Source organism: Phascolarctos cinereus, unplaced genomic scaffold, assembly GCF_003287225.1.
Source record: "Phascolarctos cinereus isolate Bilbo 61053 unplaced genomic scaffold, phaCin_HiC Scaffold_726;HRSCAF=1367, whole genome shotgun sequence".
In the NCBI taxonomy this organism is placed as follows: domain Eukaryota; kingdom Metazoa; phylum Chordata; class Mammalia; order Diprotodontia; family Phascolarctidae; genus Phascolarctos; species Phascolarctos cinereus.
This window is the reverse complement of record NW_027556098.1, coordinates 194,212,347-194,226,350: the sequence shown is the minus strand read 5'-3', so window position 1 is coordinate 194,226,350 and position 14,004 is coordinate 194,212,347. Positions and strand designations below refer to the sequence as shown.

General features: G+C 37.9%; 1 protein-coding gene across 1 annotated transcript in view; it reads right to left on the bottom strand.

The window, feature by feature from the left end:
* NEMP2 (nuclear envelope integral membrane protein 2) overlaps positions 1–14,004 on the bottom strand; it is a 42,163-nt gene that overhangs the window by 10,351 nt on the left and 17,808 nt on the right. Inside the window, 4 exon segments of the mRNA XM_020993599.2 lie at positions 1,961–2,054; positions 3,678–3,750; positions 3,904–4,135; positions 4,879–4,991. Coding sequence (XP_020849258.2) covers positions 1,961–2,054; positions 3,678–3,750; positions 3,904–4,135; positions 4,879–4,991 — 512 coding nt within the window.

The following is a 14,004-nucleotide window of genomic DNA, read 5'->3' as shown; positions in this document are numbered from 1 at the left end:
CACTCAAAAGAGTTTGGCCTTACTATAGATGAGGAATATCTATTTTCCAGGCTATGATACATAAAACAGGTTAGGGTTAGTGAATCACCAACATATAATGCTGATCCCCATGACTAGCTCCATTTTGGTGACTTTGCACTGGCTACCTCCCAGGCCTGGAATACTCTGTCCCTTCATCTCTGCCTCTTATGTTTCCCTTGTTTCCTTCAAGTCTCAGTTCAAATTCCATCTTCTACTAAGAAGCCTTTCCTCCTCTCCCCAGCTGCTAGGTTTTTTCCTTTTAGATTTCTTTTAAGTAAACCGTTATCTATCTTGCATATACCTAGATAGCAACATGTTGTCTCCGCCATTAGAATGTGAGCTCCTTGAGAGGACAGGGACCAGATATTTTTTTTTTACTTTCCTTACACCCCCAGCATTTAGCACAGTACATGGCACATAGTTTACTAAATGTTTGTTGATTAAGTCACTGACTGATCCAAAAGTGTTATCTTGGGGAGACACTGAAGATAGACAATGAAACAGGCTGAGATTGAAGGAGAGAAGAAGCATGGTCTGGATTGCTCCCACCCAATTACACAGGGATTTTAATGACTTCAAGCTTCTTTTCGAAACCAAGATTTAACTTTTTTAAACAGTATTCTTCAGGTGGTACTATATGGTTGTGAGCCATGGACTACCACAATCTCCAAAACCAAAGGGCAACAGATGGCACCCAGCAGGCACAAACAGGCTATATAACACATGAACTAGGAAGAATTAAATGGGAGAAATGCCATAAAAGATGTCATCAGAGAAATGTATGTAATCATATAGGGACAACGAAGGGTTACTGACAGATAGCTCATGTATTCTATTAGTACCTAGAGGAATGCCACCAGCACACTGGGAGAATGACCTGTGTTATAGGACTTACGGATGAGATTACTGCTGGATGAGAAAGCAAAGATGGCATGTGGTCTGCATTGTTGGGGGAATGTCTACAATAATGAATTTATGGATCCCCTGATGTCTCAACCTAAACTAGGATAGAGGTAGGTTTTATCAGCTTTGATGAGACAGATGCTGTCTCTGAGGGCCTTGACTGAACCAACTGCAACACGGCCACAGAGGTGCAGACTTAGATAGGTCTTACACCTTTTGCCTAGTCCCTGGATACTTCACTTGGGGTCTGGGAACTTGTTTGGTTTTTTCTTTAGATATCCGGATAACTATATTTCAATATAATTGTATTGTAGTCAATAACTGTAATCTTATGTAATTTATTTTATGCAATTAAAACATTATTCTGAGAAGGAATCCATAGATTTCATCAGACTGCCAAAAGGATCTGTGACACAGAAAATGTTAATAACCCCGATCTCTTCAATCTCTCATTTTACAGAGGAGGACAATGCAGCCTGGACAAGTAGAGTGATTCATCCGATATCAAACAGGGAGTTAAGTGGAGGAGCCTGGATTTGAACTCAGGTTCTTTGATATCAAATCCTTTCCCCCACCATAACAATGAAGACATGTTGATTGCTAAATAAACACATACCAAGATGTTATGAAAATGTGCTGTGACATGGTACCAAGGAAAACATGGCCTGGTGTGGGAAAACTGTAATTTAAAGCCTTAATGATGATGCTATGCTATGCCCCACACTTTTCAATACGGGAGAGAATTTTAGTGTGGAATTTAATTTTTACCTGAAAGGGAAAAAAAGGATTACCTGAAAGACAGAGTATCAAAAGGAGTATCAAAACTATAAACTTATTTCAGCTGCTAAAAAATAATGAGATTTTCTACTACATATGTTGAAAATCCACACATTTTAAAGAGCTTCTAGAATAAGGCAACACAGTATGGAATTAGGAACTGGTAGGATCAAATGAATGAAATAACCTTTCCCCACCCAAGTCCTGATGCTCAGCACATCAAGACTTCCATTTTTAGTTTCATAAATAGCACACCTACCTTGGGAATGTATCTTCTCATGAACAGCAGGAAAAAGACTAAGGTCATAAGAATGCCCAGCACGGTTCCCGCAGAATAATAGAAAACAGTGCTCCTGTCAAGGACAAACAGTCAGATGTTATTTACCTGATAACTGTCATTTTCAAGTGTAAAACACAGACATTTGAACCATACTCGGGCAGTCAAACAGAAAATCCTAAAAGAAAAACTACCACTCGAGTGATAGATCATACTAAACATGCTTCTCTTTGTTTAACAGGAATTTGACCAGTGACTAAAATTTACTATTATTTGCTTGCCTTTGCAAAAGCCCTGTGATTTTATATGTTAAATAGCAATATATTATTGATGCATAACATAGCACATATTTAAAATGAAATATGAGACAGAGTTAAAATTTACAACTTATTAATATGTTAAGCAGGATGGGCATCTAAGAACTAAAATATTAGCAGGGAATGTTCTCTCACTAGAAATGGCTGAGGATTGGGGTCATAATGTAATTAGATCCAATTATTCAGAGCTCAGGGTTCTGGCAAACTCAGTCACCTATTACATACCCCCAAACACAAAGCAAAAAGATCTTTTAGGAGGGGGGGGAAAGAATGTTAGTTATCACACAGTTTATGTTTTTATTCCCTAGGATGGATGGGCATGGAATCTATCTCAACTCTACTGATTTAAGACCTATGAACTATATGAAATAGGCATCACATAGAAGCCATAAGGACACACTGACAGGAAGCAATACTCAACTATGGAGAGAGAAGATAGAAGAATTATAGGACATACACAAAATAATTTTAAAAGCAAAGCACCAGGGGGAGCTAGGTGGTGCAGTAGATAAAGCACTGGTCCTGGAGTCAGAAGGACCTGAGTTCAAATCACACCTCAAACACATGATACGCTAGCTGTATGACCCTGGGCAAGGTCACTTTACCCCGATTGCCTCGGGAAAAAAAGAAAAAAGCATAGCGCCATGGAACCATTTTTGGAAGGGTCCAAAACCTCTAAAAGAATGAACAGATTGTGAAAATATACTGTACAATAATTGATGTTCATTATGACCTTGAGTCAGTAGGAAAAGTTAAACTATGTACAATATGCTCTGTTTGATAAAACAGGAAAATGAGCAATCATCTGACAAAGACTTACCTCCAAAATGGTTAAATTTTTGAAAATTGGTCTTTTAAGAGATAAGCTTCAATTATTTATACAATATATTTAAAAGCAAAAGCTCCTTTCCTAATAGGCAAGACACAAAGAGTGAAGGCATAGAGGTGGCAAAGAAATTTTCATCCTTTATTCAAATAAGTTTTGGCTGCACTGTGTTATCACAAAAAAAAAAGCTTTAAACTTGGATTTAAAAAGAATTGAGTTCAAGTCACCATTCTGACACTTAATATCTTCATGATCATGAGCAAGTAATTTTATCTCTCTGAATGAATGAATGAGTACTAAGGAAGACTTGCAAACGAGCAAAAATAGGAAACATAGCTCTCTAAAGTACGTAGAATCAACCTCAAAGTCACTGTAAGGCTCTGGAGGTGACATATCCACCTAGCACAGTGACTTGTATACAGTTAGCACTTAATAAAAATTTGCTGAATTTAAGTGAATTTTGGAAAATATGAAACTGATAAAATAAAGATAACTGAAAGTTTTTAAAGTTTCAAGTTATACTCACTGATAAAATTAATAAAGAAACTTCACTTACCTACTCAAGGTCTTTGCTTTAAAGAACAGGAATATCCCTGTCACAAACACAAGAAAGAGTTTTGCATCCACAACTAAAAATTTAAAAAAACACAAGAAAACATTAAGATTTGGGGCAAAATGTATTCAAATGTTACCTCATAAGTGTTTAATCTAGATAGTTAATTATGATAAAATGTTGGATTAAATATTATCATTATTATGTAAATTAGAAAAACTCAACTTACTATTTCGATTCACCCTCAATGTATAGGGAAATATTTTTTTCGCAGACTTCACATAGAAACACACGGACTTCTTATATGGATTAATATTAATGGTCATATCTTTAGATTCCTTTGGTTTTCCAAAGACATGAATTGTACACTTGATAAAAGCAAGGATAGTTTCTGGATACTGACAATCATGTTCTTCTATGGGAAAGACAATGCTGAGCATGTCTGAGCTGGTAATTTTCACCTATCAAAAAAGGGAGAGAGAGAAGGGGGGGAGAGAGAGAGAGAGAGAGAGAGAGAGAGAGAGAGAGAGAAGAGAGAGAGAGAGAGAGAGAGAGAGAGAGAGAGTGTTAGTTGTCAGTTTCTTTAAAACAGAAGCCAATAATAATGGAGCATTACAAAGAGAATCCGGGATCAGATGATTAAGAAGAAAAAACATAGTATCCTGACACTGAAATCCTAGGAATTTTCCATAGGCATGTGCTTTAATAAGAGGATACACACTGGAGGCAAGCATTCCCTTTTCTGATAATTTTGCTAATCGATACAGCACCAGATAATAAAAGATGGGAGGCATTTGTTAGGTCTATAAGAGAGCAGGATTCATGTTTTTTAATAGAGTAAAAAGCAGAGATTGAATCTTTTTTTAAGTAAAGAAACAATACCAGTTCTCCCTTCCTCCCAATGCCTACTAGAAAGGGACCAGTATCAGATCTCAGATCCTTCCTGACTCATCTGCTATAGAGCAAAGCAGATGGTGATGGACAGCTCCGTAAGAAGTAACTCATGATAATTCTGCTGCTGCCAATGTATGCTGTGTTCTCTGCTGTTCTTCAGCACTGGGAATAAGGCAGACCCAATGATGAGAACAGTGTCAGCAGCAACTTGGCAGTTCAACTTCAGCACCAAAATGTGGTCCTATTACAAAATCTGTTTTCTGTTCTTGTATTTCATCTTTGTGTTTATGATTTAAAGGAAGAGCCTTACCTGGATGGTTGACCAAATGTATTTCCATTCCATTTGGGCCAGTCGGTTGTAGCAGTAACAGACTGATTGAGAACTCTTAATTACATCCATTTCCTTCAGAACTTTGCATGGTGCTGGGGGGTGGGGGGGGAGAGGAAGAGAGATAAACCAGGAACTGAAACAAAATCAAATTCAAATGTTTAAGACATGTTCCCTTTATTCCCGTGGCTTTGGGAACCATAACATTTCATAAACCTTTTGACCTACCTACTTCATCTCACTCTTCACTCTCTCCTCTCCAGGTTTTTGTGACATTGCTCCCTTATTCTCCTCCCACCTTGCCTAACTACTCCTCCTCAAGGTCCTTTATTGGTTCATCATTCAGGTCATGCCTCCGAACTGGGTATTATTCAAGGCTCTTTCTTAGGCCCCCAACTCTTTCTTCTCTACACTCTCTATTGGTGTACTCATTAGCTCCCATAGGTAAAATGATCATTTCTATGCTGATGACTCCCAGCTTTTTTAATATACACAGCCCTAGTCTCTTCCTTGAGCTTCAATTCTTCATCCTGTTTCTTGCACAAGGCACTCCATCACCTGGCTCACCCCCTTTGCATTAGCTATCCTCCATACCTGGAACATACTTCCCTTCTCATCTCAACCCCACAGAATTCTTCTTTTCCTTAAAAATGCAAGTCAGGTGTCATCATCTATGTGAAACTTTTCCTAAATCTCTGAACTCATTACCTTATATTTAACTACTTCATATTTATTTGCTTTATACTTCTATTTATATTTATATATTTCCTATTGTCTTTCCCCATTCAGATATAAGGTCTTTGACAGTAGGAATGGTCTCATTTATTGTATCTGAATCCTCAGCAACTAGCCAGGGTTTAATAAAAACTTGTTGATTGATTGACTATATTGATAGACTATTGTGCTCATTAAATACATCAATCTTTCCTCAGCATACCATGTTGTCCCCATTTTGTTGTGAAAAATGATGGTTAAGATTAATGACAGGAAAAAATCTTTCTGGTTCATAGGGGTTGTCCAGATACATTTGTCTACCATTACTTTTCATTCATGCTAATAGAGCCTTATTATTCACATTACTCAATTCATTGTCATAATAACAACATCATATTTTTCTAATATGAAAATCTGTACTATGGCACAGGCACAACTGATCACTAAAATTGCTACTATAATGATTAGCCAACTAGATCTACTTTCCATTTCTTCTTTCTAGTAGTTTGTGGTAACACAACATATTTTTAATCTATACTTATATCTTATCTTTGAAAATGTGTCCAAATTGATGTTTCCTTTCTAAATCAAGGGATTTCCTTAACTGGGCAGTATTATTCAGAAGTATGTGACTACTAATTCTATTCAGTTATCTGCATGGTTGAAACATGGTGGGTAGAGTCTCCACAGAGGCTTATGGAAAGCCACCAACAAGAATTTTACAGGGAGAGAAGGTCCATGGATGTGCGGCAGACTGTACTCACAAAAAGAGTGTCTAAATTCATGAGATCAAACTCATATCTTCCTGACTCCAAGTCAGGAAGATACTCTCCCTGGAAATGATAACAGGTCCACAGAAAGCTTGGCATGTAACTCAAATGAAACACATTACCACTAAAGCATTCACAGGCAAAACTCCTGGTCCAAGGACAACATATAATCAGAAAACAGAACTAATTTATTTGTATTTCTACACCAATTTATTTTAATCATCAGTAACAGGATTTGCCAAATTTGGATTCAAATCCGACCCTGAAGTACTGTTTAAAGAATTAGAAGTGGCTGGAAGAAGTCAATAAAGATCTATTAAGTGCCTACTATGTGCCAGGCACTGAGCTAAGTAGTTGGATACAAAATGAGGCAAAAGACAGTTGATATCCTCAAGGAAACTCACAATCTAATGGGGGAGATAACAAGCAAACAAATATATACAGATAACCTATACACGGGAAAAATAAAAAATAATTAATAGAGGGAAGCCAATTGAATTAGAGAGTTTGGGGATGGGATTTTATTTTGGGGACTTAAAGGAAACTGGTAGACGTAGATGAGGAAGGAGAACGTTCTAGACAGGGGCGACTGTCAGAGAAAATATTCAAGGGCCAAGAGATGAAATATTTTGTTCCTAGAACAGCAAGGAGGCCAGTGTCACTGAATCAAAGACACGGTGGGGGGTAGGGTATAAAATGACTGGAATGGTAAGAGGGAGCTAGGTTATGAAAGGCTTTGAATACCAAACAGAGCATTTTGTATTTGATCCTGGAGGTAATAGGGAGTTTATTGAGCAGGGGAGTGACAAGGTCAGACCTGTGCTTTAGGAAAATCACTTTGATGGTTAAATGGAGAACGGATTGGAGTGGGGAGAGATCTGAGGCAGGCAGACCCACCAGCAGCCTATAGCAATGAGGGCCTGCACCAGAGTTGAATCAGTGTCAGAGGAGAAAAAGAGGCTTATTGGAGAGATGGTTTAAAGGTGAAACTGACAGGCCTTGGCAATAGCCAGGATAGGAGGGATGGTAGATAAAGAGTCAAGGATAACACCTAGGTTTTGAGCCTAAGAGACTGGGATGATCGTATTGCTCTCAACAATAATAGTGAGGGGGGAGGAGAGGAGGGTTTAGGGGGAAAAAACTGTGAGTTCTGTTTTGGACCTGTTTAATTTAAGATGTCTACTAAATTTCCAGTTCAAGATGTCTGAAAGGCAATTGCAAATGAGAGCTGGAGGTCAGCAGAGAGCTTGAGGCAGGATAGCAGACTTGAGAATATTCAGTATAGAGATGGTAATTAAATCTACAGGAACTAATGAGATCACCAAGTGAAGCAGAATAAAGGAAGAGGAGAAGAGGGCCCAGGACAGAGCCCTGAGGGACACATAAAGCTAGAAGGCATGAACTGGAAGAAGATCCAGCAAAAGAGATTGAGGAGGGGTAAGACAGGTAGGAGAAGAGACTGGTGTCCCCAAAACCTAGAAAAAAGGAAGTATCAAGGAGGAGAGAGTAATCAACAGCGTCAAAGACTACAGAGAGGTCAAGGAGAATGAGGAATGAGAAAAGGCCATAGGATTTGGTAATTTAACTTTGGACAAAGCAATTTAGGTGGAATGGTGAGGTCGGAAGCCAGATTGTAAGAGAGTAAGAGGAGAGAAAGTGGAGGCAGGCCTTTTTGAAGAGGTTAGCCATAAAGGCCAGAAAAGATAAAAAACAATAGTGGATATGGAAAGATCAAGTCAGGATATTTTCAGGATTGGGGAGACATGGCTATGTTTGTAGGTAGGGGAGAAAGAGCCAGTAGACAGGAAGAGATTGAAAGTAAGTGAAAGAGTGGAATGACGGAGAGGGAATCTGTCAGAGGAGATGGAACAGGATCACTTGAGCAGGTAAAAGGGTTAGCCTTGGTAAGGAATGAGACCATGTTATCTTGTGAGACAAGGATAAAGGAGGAGACAGGCATGTGAGTTACAGGAAATGAGGAATAAGGTAAAAGAGGGGAGCTCACGGTGAAGAGCCTCCATTTTTTCTGCAAAATATGAAGCAAGGTTCTCAGCTGAGAACCATTACATGGGGAATTGAAGGGGGAAGAGGAAAATAATTGTGAAGCCAAGGATGCTAGATCCTAGGGAATGCAGAGCTGAATGGCTTATGAGCTCTAGTGGCACAGGTTAGAGGTCAGGGTAACAAAAGCAGTAAGATCCCACTGTGTTTATTATTTATTAATTCCTCCTAATCTCCCAAAAGGTATTGATTCACAGAGCAAAATACAGCCTTAAAGGCTCTCCACCTCTCATGCATGTCACATAACATTCTTATTAAGAGAATCCAGAGATAACTGTCCAATTACCTTCTGATTACTGTCAAGTGAGATAGTGTAATGTATACAGCCCAAAAGCATTTGTTCACCATTGTTTATGTATCAAGGTCCCAAATGAAAGAGGGATTCTCTATAGATGAGAAGAACTTCAAGATGCTCTTGTTTGTAGATGAAATTGAGCTACACCAAGCCTCAGAATAGAACAGCACCTCCTCAATGAGGTAAAGATGGACAATGATTTGGAGCTTGGAACTGTGATATAAGAAAGAGGGTGGGGTGTACTATATTTGGGAAATCACACAGTGCTTTTATCTATCCAAAGTTGCTCTCTGAAGCAAAGATTCCACTTTTTAATACCAATGTTTTCCCAATAATGCTCTATGATTCTAAGTCTTAGAACACCAGTCTTAGAGAAAATAGTAAGCCCTACTCTTGAGAGGTGAGCTACATGTATAATAAATATCCTATTGCTTGCCTTCTCAATGAGTGGAGGAGGGGCTGGAGGGAAGCAGAGGATTTGGAACTGAAAATGAAAGAAAACTAAACTAAAAAAACTAAAAATGAAAGAAAAAAAAAGAAATATCTGATTGGAAAAGGAATCGGGCCAGTAGTCTGCACAACTGAGGGGTAACAGATAGACAATCCAATTAGTACTCACAAAACATCCTAAGACCTATAAGAAGGCCAAAAGTACATTGGGTGGATTCTTTGTAGAAAAACATGTAGAAGAATTATAAAGGGGAGAAAATTAAATTAATTCTGTATCATTTTATAATTGATTCTATTGCATAATTAATTAATCCTATTCTGTAATGCTACCTCATTTTACATGATTGATCAAAGCCACATTTCTTTGTCTCTTTGCCTATGAAATAAGTTTAACGTTCAGTTCTCCAGAAAATCATTGTTTTATTCTTGCCTCAAGGAAATTTGCCATCCCTGAGGGATGCAGGTGCACATTAGGGAGTCTGGTTCCCTATCTTTAACCTTGCAAGTGGCCTTAAACGTTGAACATTTCTTGGTCAAAGGAGTTTTGCTACTTTTCTGAGTTAATTAAATGAAAACTTGTTATCCCTCAAAACTTCAGCCCCTGAAAAACTCCAAGACATCCATTTGCTTTCTTTGAGGGCCTACAAGCTGACCTGGTACATTTCTGTAAGACATACTGTTCATCTTTGCCTATCCCTCCCTAATTAAAGACAGCCTTGCCTCCCTCACAGGAGTCAGGGAGTCTGCTATCCCTGGTCCACTATCAGTGGCCTCAGGATACAGATGGGTCCCATAAATTAATAAAGCATTCCTCTAAGAAAGAGCAGGGCTGCTAGCCCCACACGAGTGTTGACCCACTCTTCTTAATATAACCAATCATGTTGTCCTCAACCCCATGACACTTCCAACCCTATACCCAACTATATTATTTTTTTCAACTACCTTACTCTGTTATTTGTTTTATGCTTATAACAAGGTGTACTTCCTTCTTTGGATCTTTTGGCCTGGGGTAGTTATTTGACCCATTTTATTAACAGGTTTGTGCTCTGCTAATAAATTGGTAAAAGTTGGAACTCTGCATTTCAGTTTACCTTTATTAAACTGTATTGAGGCAACTGGTGGCAGCAGTAGGATTGAAGGAAAGAGGCTAATCCCCCATAAATCTTCTGGGATGCCCTTTCCTCACTGTTTTATTTTTAGCACTCCCTGGTGAAATTTTTCCACCTGAAAGGGAGGCTTCTCCTGGAAAACTGTAAGTGGAGATCTGGCTCTCCCCTCGACCTCAAATTCCAGTTTTGACTCTGAAATTAAGGTAGATACTCTGTTGGGAAAAGTTGCAGCTTTTTGTCTATGTTGTCTTATTTTTGTCTATGTTGAACTTTGTGTTCAGTGTGATGATTTGGAATTAACTGGCAATATAAAAACCTGAAAAAAACCCTGTAGGTACTTCCTTGGAGAACTTATTTCTGGTTTCCCGTGGACATCCCCTCAGAATTACAGGAAGGTCTAAGACCTTGATTTTTCAAGGTTTAAAGAATTCAGAGCCTTGTTTCAAAGTTTTGGAAAAGTTATTTTGTGCCCCAAAAAGAGCCCTTAGAGGAAGGCCTAAAGCCTTGGAGAATTTTCATTCTCCTAGGAAAGCCCCTGGATACCCAGAGGAAGGTTCTCTTTCTTCAAAGGACAGCCCTCAGCCTACATCAGGGGAAACTGGGGGAAAGTGGTAATCAAAATATACAGAGAAAAGTCCCCTGACAAGGGATCTTTTACACACATTAATTTCTTAGGAGCTCCATGTCTTTGTGTCTGTGACTGTCTCTGTGTCTATAGCATGATATTTGGAGACATCTAGTAAACCAACTGAGAGTAGAAACCTGCTTGTGGTTAGCCCTATATTTGTTAGTCTGTGCTTCTGTGTGGCTTTCAAGTATGTGCTTTGGCATAGAGCCAGAAGGACAATGTTTTAAAACAGCTTGACCAGCCACCAGCGGCTTAACCCTCATAAATCTCTAGTGAAGATAAGGAGCAAGACTGTGCCAGTAAACATTTCTGTGTCTCTTTTGACATATGATCTGTGTTTAAAAGTCAAACTAGCTTTTTTCCTGAAGAGCAAGAGTAAAGAGAAAATTTTTCTTGGGGAAAAAAAATCTCTTTCTATCTTTTAACTCTGGTCAAGTTAGAAGGCAGACAAGAAACACAGATATGGAAAGCAGGATCTTTTCCCCAATTTATAGGAATGACATCATAAACTAATTAGAAACTGAGTTTGTGACTAAAATTCAAGTTCTCTACTATGAATTTCCAAAATGTGGTTTGAATGTTTTTATAAATGCTAAAACATTCTAGCAAGTTTTGGGTTAACATTTTGTTTTAAGGAAATTAGGAACATAACTGTGAATGTTAAACGAACCTTTTATCAATCTTCCCCTGAAGAGGGTCAGATTTATTGTCTTATAGCTAAGAGAGGAAAGTCATTTTGCTGATTAGAAAGAAGCAGGTTTGAAAACAGTACCACTGAAGTTTAAAAGTTAAAAAAACCCAACAGGTTACAGCTTACACCTTAAATAGATGTAGCACTCAGAAACAACCTATTAACTCTTTCCTGGTTCTGCCCTAAGTGGCATAACAAGGGTATACGAATTTAGGAGGATCACCATAGATGTATATGAGAGCTACTCAACATCACATGGCTGTAGGTCAAAGAAGGGGAAGTCAGTTTGGCCTAAATTTCAAAACAAGTTTACAATCTGAACTTTAAAGAATTGTTTTGCTTCGTGCCCCCAAAAAGAGAAGCTTATTTAAGGGAGCAACTTCGATGGAAGTGAAATTTAATTTAGAAAAATACTTTGAGTTACTTCTTCAGATAACATAACAGAACTTAATTGTTATTTGGATAGGCCAAGCTTCTGTATTCTGTTAAAAGTTTTTATAATTGCTAAAAACATATTTTTTTCTTTTTCTTTTTTTTTGCTAAGAACATCTTAATGGAAGTTTGCAGCCAGGATTAGAACTAGGACTGTGCATTATAAGACTTTTTCCCCTTATGGGGGAGGGAAAGAAAGATGAGGTGCTTTCATCTCCTAGAGAGTAACAGAATTGCAACTAATTAGCAATAATTCAACAGAGTTTAATTGTTACAAGTAAACTGATGACAAAGCAGCCTAAATTGATATAAACCATGCAACTTGGGGAGTAAAAATTTTAGTAAGTTACAGGTTTTGTTTGACAATGTGTGCTAAAATTATAAAGGATTAATTCAGTGGCATGAAGATTAATTCTATAGGTAGTCTGGGACATAACTGAAATAATAAAGAATTTAGGAATTGAGCAAGTAAAAGATAGTTTAGGAGAAGAATATGAAAGAAATAAGAAAGATGAGGTTTTCAAGACCACTGGAGGGGTATGTAAAGAAAAGAAGGAAGAAAGTTTAAGCATGTTGGAAAGAAAAGTTTGAGGGAAGCTTTTGGTTTCTTTAAAATAAGAATATGAGAAACTTTATGTGTTTATGATATGAAACTATAGTAATATATTTGCAACATGAATTATTTGAAGATAGCACATTAAAATCCTGTCCTTAAAAGACCATTAGAAGGCTATGTTTTAGTTATGTGAAGAATACAAAGTCCTCGTGGACCCTAAAACAGGGAGATTAGAACACAAGACTGCCACCTTTAAATCTTTGGCAGTAGCCTACCTGAAAGAAGCAAGCCTTATAATGCTTAGTACTAGAAGTGTGTGTCTTTGGGATATAGACCTAGCAGTGGTACTACTGGATCAAAGTGTATGCACAGTTTGGTTGTCCTTGAGGCGTAGTTCCAAACTGCTCTCCAGAATGGCTGGATCCCTTCACAACTCCATCAACAATGCATTAGTGTCCCCATTTTCGCACATCCTCTCCAACATTTATCATTTTCCTTTTCTGTCATATTAGCCAATCTGATAGGTGTGAGGTAGTAGTACCTTGGAGTTGTTTTAATTTGCATTTCTCTAATCAAAAGTGATTTAGAGCACTTTTCATGTGCTTATAGATAGCTTTGATTTCTTAATCTGAAAACTGCCTATTCATATCCTTTGACCATTTATCAACTAGGGAAATAGCTTATAAATTTGACTCAGTTTTCTATATATTTGAGAAATGAGGCTTTTATTAGAGACACTTACTAAAAGATTGTTTCCCAGCTTTCTGCTTTCCTTCTAGTCTTGGCTGCATTGGTTTTGTTTGTGCAAAAGCCTTTTAATTTAATATATCAAAATTATCTATTTTACATTTTATAATGTTATCTCTTGTTTGGTCGTGAACCTGTAACTCACTTAACTCTTCCTTTAAGAATTTGGATGCTATGCCACTTGGTACATATATGTTTAGTAATGCTTTTATTTCATTGTCTGTGGTACCTTTTAGTATGATACAGTTCTTCTTTCCTTCTCTCTTTTAATTGGGTCTATTTTTGCTTTTGCTTTGTCTGACATCAGGATTGCTACCCCTGCTTTTTCTTACTTAAGCTGAAGCATAACAGATTCTGTTCTAGCCTCTTACCTTTACTCTGTGGGCATCTCTCCGCTTCAAATGTGTTTCTTGTGAACACCATGTTTTAAGATTCTGGCTTTTTATCCACTCTGCTATCTGCTTCTGTTTTATGGGAGACTTCATGCCATTCACATTCATAGTTATGATTACCAACTATGTATTTTCCTCCTTCCTATTTTTCCTCCTGTTTGTCCTCTCTCTCCTTTCACCCTTTCCCTCCTTGACAGTGTTTTGCTTCTGTCTGTTGCCTCCCCTGGTGTCTGCCCTCCCTTCTGTCAGTCCTTCCTCCTTTA